At 40.6% G+C, this 14,754-nt stretch overlaps 1 protein-coding gene across 1 annotated transcript; it reads left to right on the top strand.

The window, feature by feature from the left end:
* The first annotated feature begins 1,847 nt into the window (after positions 1–1,847).
* On the top strand, positions 1,848–9,650 carry c7a (complement component 7a). The gene is made up of 16 exons (XM_071545606.1): positions 1,848–1,906; positions 2,237–2,378; positions 2,490–2,643; positions 2,830–2,968; positions 3,155–3,298; positions 3,552–3,795; positions 4,561–4,674; positions 4,798–4,967; positions 5,438–5,666; positions 6,101–6,272; positions 6,657–6,744; positions 7,329–7,458; positions 7,551–7,739; positions 8,033–8,132; positions 8,292–8,476; positions 9,256–9,650. Exons 2-16 carry the CDS (start codon positions 2,252–2,254, stop codon positions 9,438–9,440), a joined length of 2,370 nt encoding a protein of 789 aa, XP_071401707.1. The 5' UTR covers positions 1,848–1,906; positions 2,237–2,251; the 3' UTR covers positions 9,441–9,650.
* Positions 9,651–14,754: the final 5,104 nt, after the last annotated feature.

The following is a 14,754-nucleotide window of genomic DNA, read 5'->3' as shown; positions in this document are numbered from 1 at the left end:
GCTGTTCTGTCTGTATGTATGGAGATGCAAAAAAGCTGCTTGTCATGGACTTTATATAAGATCTCTCTCTCTCTCTCTCTCTCTCTCTCTCTCTCTCTCTCTCTCTCGCTAAGGTAGGGCAGGGAGAAATCACTCAGGTCTACACGTGTTTGATCTAAACTAAATTCAGGCTGAACTTGCAATGCCTTGTTAGGTCATCTGCTAAAAACAAGTGAACCTCATTGCAGTTTTCCTCCAAAAGCTTTAATGTCACATCTTTCTCTATAGCATATGTATTATATCCAGGGGATGAGTTTCCTTAGCCTTGAATCTTACTACCAACACAGCTATGACAACCAAAAGGAAATGGTTCTCTATTGCCCTCCAGTGTTGGCTAGTCTATATCACATCTCAGAAACACTACTGACAGCCCTGGCTGTTTACATTCCATTTCTGTTACAGATATAACTCATACAAGCTTTCTCTTGGGGGGAACCTCTCACCAAACAGCCATGTTCTACCACTTGATCTCCATCTTAATTTAGGCAAAACGGCAATATTAATTCAGACAAAATATGTTAATAATAAGTCAATCTTTGTGTCATTGGAAAAGATGAACATGGAGCTAAGATGCTTTTAGAGACCCACCCAGGGGGTTGACATTTTCTGTATTGTAAGTGACCAAACCCCCAAACCTGCTCCTCTGATCTCTGCTAGCACAAATACCACCTGTAACATTAGTGCCTGTTGACCTGGATAACAAGGTGAGCCAAGCTCTGCAGTTATGGTCACTAATTCGATCAGTAATGTGAGTTTAGGGAGATGAAAAAAGGTACTGACTGGTGGGTGGAAGTGAAATGGGAAAGGGGCAACACAGTTGAAGAAATCTATTAAACTTACTCCCCAGCAAGAAATATCCTTCAGTTCATTCAGGGAGGTTAATTTGAATTGGCTTGAAGTAGTGTGGCTATCAGAACAGCTAGCAGGCTATCATGCTAGCAGGTAGATGCATTCTGTTGTTGCTGTAAAGGGAGTGAATGTGAATTGAACACCCCAGAGCACACAAGCAGGCGGACTTTCACTTTTGGTTTCAGAATGATTTTCTGTTTTCAAGATCTTGGCAGGAGTTCTCTGGTCTAAACTATCGACCAGAGACGTGCACACTCATGCACATATGGACACACACAGACGCCCACGCACACATAACACACACACACACACACACACACACATGCATGCACACACACACACACACACGCCCACACACACACACACACACACACACACACACACACAACTTCTTTTTTAAGTTCCATGGAAGAAAAACAGAGTTTCTTCCCGTAAGTATCTCTCAGTGTAATCTATCAGTGTGCGCCAGTCCCTTTTGTTTTATTCCCACAGGTATTCAGCGCAGACTCCTTCAGACTCCAGAATACAAATAGCCAGCGCCCGAGTCTGTTCACAGCTCCTCTGATCACTGCTCCCCTCTCACCATGAAGGCAAGTAGGTCCGCGTTCACAGACAGGGCAACTCTAAACGATAACTTTTTCAGATTGGACTCAGTGATGGATTAGACGTGAATTTACTTTGACACTTTTAGAATATTTATAAGTTCACTTAAGCCTTTCCCTTAATCCTCTCGTCTCTGCTCCTCTCCTCTTCTCTCCACCTCTCAGAAGATTGTACAAGTCTGTCTAACAGGTTTGCCATGGCTGCTATTCCTGATGTTCACTCCCAGAGGGTAAAGCTGTTTCTACTTTACTACTTCAACATTTTAGAAAGACTGTAAATGTATTTATTTTTTAAATGCAATGAATGTTCTATTGGTTGCATTTATTTCTGTCCAAGGTTTTGTAACCAGAGAATTCACTGCCAATGGGGGCCTTATGGGGAATGGTCTGAATGTGATGGCTGCACCAAATTACAGGTTAGGATCACTTAACTTGTTTCTTACCAATATAACATACTGTATATTGCCTATATTCTTACCTATGTTACCCTTAATTTATTGTTGACCTGCAGTTCTCAGGGTGCAGAAGAATCTGCATTACTATCCCTCTGCTCTTTTACTGTAAAATGAATGCTCAGTTTAATGAAAATCAATTGAGGCAAACATTTGCATCATTGTTTACACACAAAAAACACAAAAAATGTCATCTTGCATACACCAGATTTAGCAACAAAGCTGATGCAAATTTTCTTTCTGGCATTTTTACAAGCAACACATTTTTTCTGATTTCTTTGTTGTATGTTTCAGACAAGAAGCCGAGCCATGGTGGTCTACGCTCAGTTTGAAGGAAACCCCTGTGATGGAGAGCGGAGCCAGACCCAGGCCTGTGAAACCACACAAGGCTGCCCTCTAGAGGATGGATGTGGAGACAGGTTTCGCTGCCGATCAGGTTATAAATAAATGATACTTCATTCCCACCTTCATACAGTATCAAATGACAATCGTTAAACAATAAAAATAAATCTTTTTGCTGTCTGTCTGTCTGTCTTTTGACCTAAAGGGAAGTGTATCAGCAGGTCTCTGGTGTGTAATGGGGATCAGGACTGTGAAGAGGATAATGAGGATGAACTTGTCTGTGACCCATCGCGAAAATACCTTGTATGTCCAAATACAGGCTCTGGCCTCCCGCCTGAAATTGAACTCTTAGGATTAGGGTAAGAAACGAGTTCTCATGTATACATGCACCCATGTATGTCCCTATTTGTTTGCATACACATGCACACACACACACACACACACACACACACACACAAGGTTTATAGTGTATGGTGCATCCATACATTATAAACCTTTTACACACTCTTCAGAGGGATAAAGGTGTGCTCTTCTCACCTCTCTAGGTTTGATGCTGTGTCTGGGCAGACGAGGGGCAGTGTGATCAATACAATGAGCTTCGGAGGCCAGTGTCGTAGCATCTTCAGTGGCCTCCACAACCTTCTCTACAGATTGCCCTTAAGCACCATACAATATAACTTTATGGTTGGTCACTCTGGCACACCTATAAGATTGCAACCTATATTGATAGTTTTGTCGTTCATTAATAAAAGAAGCTACATAGTGGATTTTCTCATTTTCATTTTGTTTGCTATATAATTCTAACAGTAATTATGTTATAGTATGTAATGTGACATACCAGACATACTTCTTGTGAATCTGTGATTTCAGGTTAAAGTTCAGAACGACTTCAGCGACGAGGTGTACTCCAGCAAATGGCACTATGCTAAGGACATTGTCAACAGAGAGACTGTGAGAGGAACCACATCGGGATACCGCAACTATGACTTCCATGAGACCGATGACAAGACCCAGGTGTGTGGCGATCTGAAATTTTGGTTTATATATAGCGCTTAACTCCCTTACAACAAGACATTATCCACCCTCAGAAGCAGGTACATAAAGTCACTGACACTATTTTTGTCTAAACCCCCAGTGACAAAACGTCAGTTCTGAAAAGGACTTGTTGACGCATTGCAGTATTATAGAATCTGACTAGTTAGTATAACTCAGCATATATATTAATGAATGTGTCATTTACCATATCATTCTGTTTTTTTCTGTACAGGACCGCGAGCTTTTGATTTTAAAAAACGACATAGAGGTCGCTCAGTTCCAGAATAACGCGCCTCAGTACCTCTCGATATCTGAGGAGTTGTGGAAGGCGTTGGCCAAACTCCCAGCGGTCTATGACTACGCCGCCTACCGGAAGGTTTTAGAGAGGTTTGGAACACACTACCTGTCTGAGGGAAGTCTGGGAGGCTCCTTCAAAGTCGTCGCCAGCATCAGCCGTGAAACTATCAAACACACGGGTGAGGGTTCATGAATCTTGATCCAGCAGCCTCATGGGAGGCCTAAAACAGTATCAGCTTGCTTGGTTGTTGGCTACTGACAGCTTCAGCAGGTTATGGTTCGAGATAGGACCAGGAGTCAAGTCTCAAGCATGTCTCAAACGTCTTTACAGAGAACAAGCCTACCAAGAACTAGAACTAATCAACAATCGATCCCAAAACAAAATGATGCAATACAGTATGCAAACAAAATAAAACACAAGGGAACAAAACAAAGCACCAGACACAAAATAGCATATTGAAAAGACATTATAGGCCTACCTGACCTAACGAACCTTAGACTCTCAATGAAGATGAGGGCAATCTCCCAAAAAAATCTTATTAGGAAAAAGGAGGAGGAAAAGGGAGGCAGGAACAAATAGAATTGATGGAGCACATGTGAAACAAAGCTACAGTACATTTAACATAATATATTCTGGAGCTTAAGACTGAGCCAGTGATGATGTTCTCATTTTTACCTTGTATATAGTCAGTGGCAGTGTTTTCCCTGTGACTTAGAAACCTAACCTGAACTTAAAAAAAGAATATTAATCTACATTCCTCAACAATGACACAGCACAGAAACTGTTGGATGCAACTTCATTATTCAAAGTAAGATTTCTGATGTTGACCCAATATTGCCATTCGGTCCAGAAAAGCATAAAAGCCACAATGTAGCTACAATGTAGTGTGCTAGAGTGCTAGTACTGACTTCTGTTTCTTTCCTTTGTGTCCACTGTTTCCCAGTCAAGGAAAAACTGAAGCACGATGAATGTGACAGGACTAAACGCTGGTTTCTGTTCTTCCCCATTATCACTGAGGTCTGCAGACGGGGTGGAAATGAACATTCATCAGCCAGCGGTAGGGTGACAATCGTTGATCTTAATGTTTATACATTTAATTCTCTATATAAACCAGAGCTCATAAAACACCCAGAAGTAGTTCCTCATCATCCATCATCTCTGCAATCCTTTCTAAAAATAGGCAGCAGCAGCACACCTAACACTGTGAGGAAGGTGTATTTGGAGGGAGGGGACAGCCAACATATCGCAGCACTAATGAACATGGACCTCACCAATCTGGACAAGAACTGGGAAATGTACACAAACTGGGCTGAGTCTGTCAGATCATTTCCAAAGATCATCAAACAAAAGGTGAGGAGAACGCAAAACAAGCTGTAGCTAACAAGTTATTTTCTTGGAAGTTTTTTTGAGGGACTAAGGCTGGTGGTGCCAGATAGGTTAGGCTATGTAGAATAGGTAGGCTGTTATGTCTTGCTAAAATCTGCTTTTGTGTGTCTTGTTCTCTTCCTGATGTTTGTCCTATATCATTCTGTTCTATGGTTGATGGTTGATCAGTTAGATCTAGTCAGGTTCATTCTTTGTAAAGTCCTTTGAGATATGCTGGTGTCTCAAAGGACACCAGTGTCTCAGCCTATGTTGAAATTATACAACTTACGCTGATGATGGCTTCTAGCTGAAACGCTTTCGTTTTTGCCCATAATAAATAAGAAGACTATTGTTCTGTGAGTGCCGGTGTTCTGTTTGTTTTAATGATACAACTTCCCATTCCTAAGCTAATTTACCTCGATTTGACTGTTTGACCCCAATTCCTGTTCTGGCAGCTGCGGCCGCTGTCAGAGCTGGTGAAGGAGGTGCAGTGTGCCGGGGTGAAGAGGCTTTACCTTCGCAGGGCCATCGACCAGTACCTCGCTGAGAGTGACTCCTGCCACTGCCAGCCCTGCAGCAACAATGGCCTGGCCGTCAGGAACAGAGATGAGTGTAAATGCATCTGCAAGCCCGGCACATCGGGACTGGCCTGTGAGCAGGGGAGTGAAGCGGAGGGTCAGCAGGGTGGGTTACTGCTGTGATTGATTTGTTCCAATTTAACCGAGGAATGGCGGGCATATGAATTCTTATTTTTCTTAGCATTTTCTCAAAGATCTATTATGTTAGCCATAGGAAAGTATCGATAATTTGTGCCAACCTCCCCTCAAATCACTTCTCTGGGTGGTGGGTGTGGTCTATTTGGTGTATGATATTTTGCTTATTCCATGCTAAACAGTAACTAAGTGAGTAAGTTACTCTTGGTTGGATAATGCCACATGGACTTAGATATTAAATTTTTTATTCACTTTATTCTTCTTATTTTCACCTGCCCTCCTATTCCACCCTTCCTCTTCTTTCTGTCTTTGTCCCTATGTGCTGTATTTGCCTCCTCTCTCTCTCTCTCTCTCTCTCTCTCTCTCTCTCTCACTCTCTCCCCCTCTCTGTTTCTGCTCATAAAGGAGTGATCCATGGTAGCTGGTCCTGCTGGTCCCTCTGGTCGCCGTGTTCTGGGGCTCAGAGGTCGCGAAGTCGTTCCTGCTCTAATCCCACTCCCCAGAATGGTGGACAACACTGTATCGGAGAGAACACAGAGACGTCTGACTGTGAAGACCAAGAGCTACAATACTTAAAGTCAGAGCAAATTATTTATTATTATGTGCTCTTACACTGTGCAGTATGAATTTAGTCAGTTATTTATCTGATTTGCCATCAGATATATTGAGCATAGCGTTAGTTCAGGCAGGCCACAAAGTCAAGCTCAGCTCACAAACCCAGCCTACATCAGCTGATAGCAGCTGATCTCAAAGGCAGCCCACATCAGATGAGGGCTCAGCTGATTCCTTCTATGCATTCAATTGACAAATCTCTCCCTGCTTTCCATGTAAGCACATGGAAGGGCAGGGAGCTCCCAGAACAGAGCCATACCGCCAAATTTAACTACTGCAAATGGCAATAAAAGTTTTCTTTTGACTAAAGTGGTCCTGACTGAAATGTATTTTTATGTTTTTTATTCAGGACCATGGAGCCTCAGTGCTTTGACCTGTCTCTCCCAGCAAAAGAGAAGTGTGGAACCCCACCTGCTCTAATCAATGGCTATGTTTTGGTAATGTTGAAGCCAAAGTTGAATTTACTAACAAATGATTGTGAATGTCCAATATCCTTATAATCCATATACTTTCTTATATAGTTTCTTTATAATTTTCCAATATTTGTTCTGTATTTCCCAGAGGGTCTCAGTATTGTTTCTCAGTATTTTTCTACAATTTACTTTCTCTTTACGTCATCGAGCCTCAGTTATCAACAATATACAGCCAATTTCTAATTTAGTAAAATTTGTAATCATTTAAATATATGCAAATAATAAACCATGTCAGCTGCAAACAGAACAATCTAGTCTTTCAAGAGCATTTGTGACTCAACATGAAAAAACAGGCACGTTGTTGGAGATAAGGCTTTTAAAGGGTTATTTTTGTTTGAATTATTTATTATTGAATCAAAAGAGAGCATTTTCATCAAACCTTTTGTGATATAAAATGTGTAATATTAAGTGAGCCTTAAATGAGTGGCACTGGGTCACATTCATATTTCACTTAATAATTGATTTTTGTCCTGTCTTTAAGCATTATTCAATGTACAAAGGCTAACGCTGATAAATTAACCGCCTTTGTGTCTACACATGTTCCACAGGAGCCTAAAGACGTGTACCTTGTGGGAAGTAGGGTTGAGTATACCTGCACTGAAGGATACTATCTGCTTGGTAGCAGCATAGAATGTACTGCTGCTCAAACCTGGTCTGCGAGTCCTGGATTGTGCACAAGTGGGTTCAAAAGACCTATTGACTGCAGTTTAACATTTAATATCACAAATACTTATATGGTGTTACATGTTTAAACGCCTTAATTTCAACAGTCTCAAGGTGCAAGATTAAGTCCCTCTCTGATGACGTCACAGCCTCTCCATTAAAGCGGTCCTATGGCATAGGGGAGAAGATCACCCTGTCCTGTCCAGAGGGCAGACAGGTACTTGGAGAAACAGAGATTATCTGTGACTCCAGTCTTCACTTTTCACCGGACCCAGCAGGCATCACATGCAGCGAAGGTATGTCTCACTCTGAGACGCATGTAAATAGTCTAATATAGCCCAGGTCAAGTTGTGACTACTGTATATTATATCATTATGTTGATGTATTCCTTATATTTCATTTATTCTTATACAATGTAATGTTTTTTGCAGCTATTATATGTTTCTTATCCTTGGTTGTAAAGTGTTATAGTTATAATGTTACAGATGTGGATATAGCATTTCTTAAGCTTTATTGCAGGGAGATAAGATTAAAAATAAAAATAGTTCACAATGTGTAACCATGATTTTCTTTTTTTTTTATTCTCTAGTCATTGTACCGCAAATTGTCATCAGTGATATAGTGCAATGTAAACCATGGGAGAAGTTTTCCAAGGGAAAGTGTGTTTGCAGAATGCCTTTTGAGTGCACGTATGTTTACTCAACTAATCTTTACCCAATTAATCAACATCTTTATGAGGCCATTTTGTTTTGACATGTGACCTTTGTTTACTAGTTTTACAGATTTTCTGATATTGTTGTTTCTGATGTTGTTGTTATTGTAGATGATAATGACATTTTTGTTGCCAGATCATCTTTGGAGTTGTGTGCCACCAATCCTGTGAGGGGAAGTACAGCTCTACTGAATGTGTGCAAAATGCATGCCCTGCAGTGTCTGAGGAAGAACCACATGCTAGCAGAGGACAGCGCCTGCCAGTGGCCACAACGCACAACTACAGCCTGCACCAAATGTCACATGTGGGAGAGCTGTGATGGTACGGACACCAGAGGTTAAATGAAGTGGATAGAGAGCAACTCCAGTGCAGAAAACAAGAGAGTATGATAAAACACTGCAAAAAATGAACAAGCTTATTCTGTGATATTTTTAGTCAAATTATCTCAATGTACTGGCAGATAATCTTGCTGGTTTCATAAAATGTCCTAATCCCAAAATGACTTCTTTCAAGAAATCATCATAAAACAATGAAGAAAATCTTGAAACAAGAAACTTTCTCCAAGACAATTTCACTTTGACTTTGACTTTCAAGTAAATGTCCTGAAACAAGTTATGTTATCCTGGGGAAAAAAGTTAAATTTTTTGAAACTGGTAAAATTATCTGCTAGTGCATTAAGATGATTTCTCAAAAAAAAACATAGCAGAGAAAACCATAGTAGAGCAGAGCAACACTACAACTCAACACAAACCAAAACATCAAAGTATAAAAAAATCCACACATAATAATTTACAGTAATTCGTCACTGTCAGATGAAAACCTCGTAATATTTTGGTGATTTTCATGTTTTAACTTCAACTGAAAGATTACATGCTCCTGTACAGGTTGAGAAAGTTATCTGACCCTTAGGTTTATGAAACCTTTTTTCAAAACAATTAGATAAACTCAAAAAAGCATGCTAGTCAAGCTAAAAACAAGACTGTTTTTCTTAGCTCCTGAAAGGTTGACATTTTGGAGATAGAGCAAGAACAACAGCGATTTGCAAGGTACAGTATTCATTCAAGTCGTTCACCCCCATCGTCTTCATAACACCCCTACAGATCAAACCAATGAGTGTCGCTGTAAGGACTCTGCAGATTGCTTGGTCCCAGGCTTCAATGTGTGCGTCCGTCTTGGGGAGGATGAGACCGCAGGCACCCAGACCATGAGTGAGTGTGAAGCTGGACTACACAGATGTAAAGGAGAAAAGGTGTCGGTTGTCAGCATCCTGCCCTGTGCCGCCTGAGGATGGAGAGGGTTGACCTTACAACCCGCTCCACCTCTCCTCTCCACCTTCTCTTTGAGCCTCTCAGTTACACATCTTTCTCATATTTCTCCATGTTTCTTAGAATTATATCAAGTGTCACTGCTTCAACACACTGTAACGGCACACATTGTACTCACATATATGATGCACACATATATGAAACACAATTAAACTGTATTAAGACAAGGAATAAACAGCAAAATGCCACAGCAGCATGTTGAATTTCTGTCCATTATTGTACTTTCTGATACCCAACGATGTGCCAAAAACACATTACTGTAAATTGATCCTGTAATTATTCCAGAGAAATTGGTACTCCATGTGCTGTGTTGTTATTGTCTTTTCCTACAATGTATTGTAAGGTGAGCTGAATTGTTTTAGTCAATGAGTAGCCTAAAATGGTAAACATAGTTAGAGTTGCATGCACAATAGACAAAAATTAGGCTTGGGTTTTGAGGAAAATTAATTTTGTAAATGTCCCCAGAGATCAAGTTTGAAAATCATGGTCTATTTCAGAAGAGGCCCTTTGCTTACCAAACCAGACACGGCTCAGCCTGCCAACCAAACCCCTGCTGACAGTCTATTCCTGCCTCCTGGCTTACTGCCTGTTCAGTGTGTGTGTGTGTGTGTGTGTGTGTGTGTTTGTGTGTGTGTGTGTACCTGCATGTGAAATTGCTCGAACATACCAGCTAATTCATGTCGCCCCATTACATCAAAACTCTTACGGTTACAACATGCTGAACACAAATTGTTGTACAGAACTATTTTGAGCGAGGGGGATAGGATGCATGGACATTCAATCGCTCCCCATGACATGCATCATAAGTCGCAACAAGAGCTCCCAACCTTACTCACTCCAAGGAACCCAAAATAAATACACATTTGGCTGCAAGTCCTGCAAAACCATTTCTGTTTTAGATCCAGGGAGAGGGGAGAGTGAACCTATCTTCCTCTGTATCTATATATCTATCTCTTTATCTACAGGGGGTAGACAAAATAAAGGTAACACCTAACAATATATGAATATCAAATACCTCATAGAGTGTCGGGCCATCTGTCGCCTTTCTGAACAGCTCCAATCCTCCTTGCACTGCCGTCACACACAGGTCCTGAACTGTGAGTATAGTGGGATATTGGAGCTTTGTTCAAGAAGGAAAGCCTCCAGTTCTTTGAGGGATGAAGACGTTGGAAATCTCCATTCCATAAATGTTTAATGATGTTTGGATCTCATGAATGGGGAGGCTGTGGAAGGTGCTTGACTCCATCCTGTGAACTCTTGAATTTGTTTACCGGTGTGTATGGAGACATTGTCATCTTGGAATAGGGGGAACATCATGAGGGAACAGTGTTTGTACTAAAGGGTGCACTTGGTCCTGTAAAATGGCCTCATATCCTTTGCTGTTATGCGACCATGCAGAGCAATCACTGAACCTAATGAGAGGCTGCCCATACTATTACAGATCCATCTCCATCTTTAACAGTGGTAATCGACATTAGAGGTTGAAAGCATCTTTTGACTTTATCCAAATGTAAACCCATCTGGATGTAGGAAGAAGGGTCAAAGACGACTCATCAGACAATATTACTGTTTTTCATTGCTCAGTGGTCCAAGTTTTGTGCTCCTTACATCAAGTTATAAGTCTTTGTGCGTTTGTTTGGAATACTTTAGACAGCATTAATATAGAATCCGGCTGATGGGAACCCAGTCTAGAGCCGCCTTTTGGTGTGTTATGCATCATTACTCTGACTGTCTGTCAGCTGCCTGTATCAGTGTGTAAGTGGCTGAATATGTCTGCTTCAAGCACGTGGGTTGTGTTTAGTATGGCTGTGTGTGTGTGTGTCTGTGTGTGTGTGTGTGTGTGTGTGTGTGGCTGTCTGTCTGTCTTTCCTCTCTTTCAGGCACCTGTCGCACAGTGATTTTGCCTGGCAGTGGACGTGGGCGCTGGCCCGATAGCTGACCGGAGCCCTCATCATGTTTCTCTTTGTCTTATTTGCTTTCTTATCTCATTGTCATTGTCCATGTTATTGACCGTTTTATTGTTTAGTTCTGGCATCTATTGCACACTCAGCCGTCCTGGTGGGGGATCCCTCTTTGAATTGGAGTTTTTCCTTGTCTTCACTTGTCTTGTTATGGTTTCTTTTCAACATGCTTTGTGTCTTGTGCTTTGCTTTGTTTCATTGTGTTTTATTTTGTTGTGTACTGCATTGCATTTTGTTTTGTGATTGATTGTTGATTAGTTAGGTAGGCTTGTTCTCTGTAAATTGAAGGGCTATATAAACAAACTTGACTTGACATGGCTTGAATACCAGCCATTTCCAAATGACAATATCAGTGTTGTGAAGCTCACAATGTACCGTTTCTGGTGAGACTGTGTCACGGAGGTGTTAATTCAATTCTGTGGTGATTTTTGAGGCTGTTTTGTGGTGTCTGGCAACTATCCTGTTCTGTTTCTGTATCTGTTCCACTGTTCCTCTTTGCCAAGTTGCCAGTTTGTCAGTGTTTGGCATATCTATCTATCTATCTATCTATCTATCTATCTATCTATCTATCTATCTATCTATCTATCTATCTACTAGGGCTGGACAGTATGGCCTACATTCACATTTGAAGCATGAATAATGAACGATGGTATACATCACAGTATATTTGTTTTGATAAAAATGCAGGTATAAAGGTATAAAAGCCTGTGGTATGGCAACTGTGAGGGAAGCTATTAGATGTTGCTGTACTGTAACGGTCAATATTTAGGAAATATTTCATTGTATTTTTGCTATATTTCTTCTTTTTACTTTTTTGTTATGATCACTAATTCCTCTTCATCATTTGCAGTGCTTTTGGTTTCCATTTCTCCTCCTACGTTTCTAAAAAATCTCTCTATCTTTCTGTCTGTCTGCCATCTCTGATCCATCTCTAATCTATCCAGCAATATCTATTGTCTGTCCGACTGTGTGTTTGTCTGTCTGCCAGTACAGCAGATCTGTAAGTTCTCTCACTCTTTAGCTTCCTTGAGAATAGCAGAGTCTGTTATGGAGGTGAAGTGTATTCTCTATTTGCAAGTAGACATGTACAAAAGAGTTTTATTGCTCAAATTCAAATATACTTTGTTGATGAGGGCTAATGAGATCAAAACCTTGCAAGTCATTGTGCAATGGACTCTTTGGAAACTTTGAACACAGCATGCAGGAGTTTGTTCAGCGATCCTTCACTGATATAGAAATGCCTCCTGCCCCGCAGTACAATGAGGTGACCAGCTGGATCCTGTCAGGGGGCCCGGCTGTACTGACCTCCAGAGTCCTTCTCCTTCCCTCTCTCTGTCTCTCTGTCTCTCTGTCTCTCTCTCTCTCTCTCTCTCTCTCTCCAACCCTGTCACATAGAAATGTTCACTGTATAAACATTGGTTTAGCAGGGGGAAAGATGTTCATCTACAGAATAGTGTAAATGTTGTGAATCACTGGAGACTGAAAACATGTCAGAAAACAATGTGGGACATTGAACAAAAGTGTTTTCACACGTTCTGGCTGTAGTTGGGACGGCTACTTTCCAAATGCAATCTGTTACATATTACCAGAGGTGGGGGACTCGAGTTGCATGAATTGACTCGAGTCAGACTTGAGTCGCAAATTTGAGGACTTGAGACTTGCTTGACTAACACTGATAAAAGACTTGACTTGACTTTGACTTGGTATTCATGACTTGAGACTTGACTTAGACTTGAGACAGATGACTTGAAACGACTTGACTTTTTTTTATTTATTAAATATTTACTTGTTGTTCATTTAGGAGGCTTGTTATTGATTGCCACAAAATGTCAAATATCAGTAAGATTTATAAGATGTAAGCAGGCTGCAACAGTTTTCGTTAATGTTGAAAATAAAACTTTTCATGACCACTGTCTTTTAACTGATTTAAGTGTGGAAACTGGGGTAGATCATCAGAATTTCATATGACTTGACTTGTGACTTGCTTGACTTGAGCAATGACTTGACTTGTCTTGCTTGACTTATAGCAGGGACTCGACTTGACTTGCTTGATTCTCACCACAGTAACTTGGGACTTGCTTGGGACTTGAAGGTTAAGACTTGAGACTTGCTTGTGACTTGCACATGTGTGACTTACTCCCACCTCTGCATATTACTGATCTCCCGATTTAAAATGCAATCAGTTATATTGAAATGATTCAAATCAGCAATTGATCTGGTTACTTTCAGATCCCCATACCCAGGTGGGAACAGTCAATATGACCCTTTGTCTCCACCCAGTGGAAAGTGCAGTGGATTACATGCAAAAAAAAAAAAGTACAGAGGAGACTGGCCGATAGGTTTCAATAACAAAAGTTTTATTAACAATGTAAAATGACCTATAGCTTTATCAGCTTTGACTACAGTACCTTCACCATGCCCTAAACATTGATCACTATCATTAATAAGCAAGACCCATGCTGCCTGCCCTCTGTCTGCACTGATTGCCCCAGACAAAGGGAGACTCTCCCTGCTTATACCAACCAGCAGATTCTTTGCTAACCAACCCCAACTTTGAAAATAATTCAGAGCGCATCGCGTAAAGAGTATGTGTATATACAAGTCTAACGTCTCAATTTATAGATAGATATTGTGTGCAAAGAAGTTTTCTTTTTAAGTATTGTATCATATATTCCTTTTTGAAGCTGGGAAATAAAAGTTGGGTACAGGTTTTTGGTTCATGGAAGACTAAATTAAGTACATTAAGAAGAAAGACAGCAAGAAACAGAAAATAGAGACCATAATACACAACAAACTTACTCTGCACAGTCCTGCCATCTCAGCTTGGACAGACGAAGCTGTAACTTTGTCTTTGCAAGTGCCATCCTTAATTATTTGGATGGAGTCTATTAATAAGTTATCACATTATTTCTGAGACAAACAAACAATTATATTCCCTTTTTATGTGAATCCTCATTTCATTCACTCAGCAATCAGTTTTGTAAGTAATTGAACATTGACATTATTTCAGATGACCTCTCATTCTCTTTTACATTGGACAAGCAAGGTATCTGACTTCATTTACCAAAAAAGGGAAACTCTGTTGCAAAATATCTTAAAATATATGTTCATGACTATTGTTTTCATTACATTGCAATTAAAATTCTTCTTTGTATTACAAAATAAAATTATAAAATGGGCAGCCTTTAAAAAAAAAGAGAAAGAGACAATTTATTTGAAAATGGCAGTAATAGATTGGTGGGAGACACAAGTGGTGAAGGACAGTGGGTAATGGTGTCTTTGTTGCCGCCTCCCACCCAGGAAGGCGGGGCCC

The sequence above is a fragment of the Centroberyx affinis genome, unplaced genomic scaffold (genome assembly GCF_046629955.1).
Source record: "Centroberyx affinis isolate AG114_WGS23_722 - 3 ecotype Tasmania unplaced genomic scaffold, CSIRO-AGI_Caff_v1 ptg004984l_1, whole genome shotgun sequence".
In the NCBI taxonomy this organism is placed as follows: domain Eukaryota; kingdom Metazoa; phylum Chordata; class Actinopteri; order Beryciformes; family Berycidae; genus Centroberyx; species Centroberyx affinis.
Note: the sequence above shows the minus strand (reverse complement) of the source record. Positions and strands in the feature narration are given on the sequence as shown.

Coding starts and splice junctions, on each gene's coding strand:
- c7a (XM_071545606.1), top strand. CDS start 2,252: ATGGTGGTCTACGCTCAGTTTGAAGGAAACCCCTGTGATGGAGAGCGG. Junction 3,796..4,560: donor TGAAACTATCAAACACACGG/GTGAGGGTTCAT, acceptor ACTGTTTCCCAG/TCAAGGAAAAACTGAAGCAC. Junction 4,675..4,797: donor TGAACATTCATCAGCCAGCG/GTAGGGTGACAA, acceptor TTCTAAAAATAG/GCAGCAGCAGCACACCTAAC.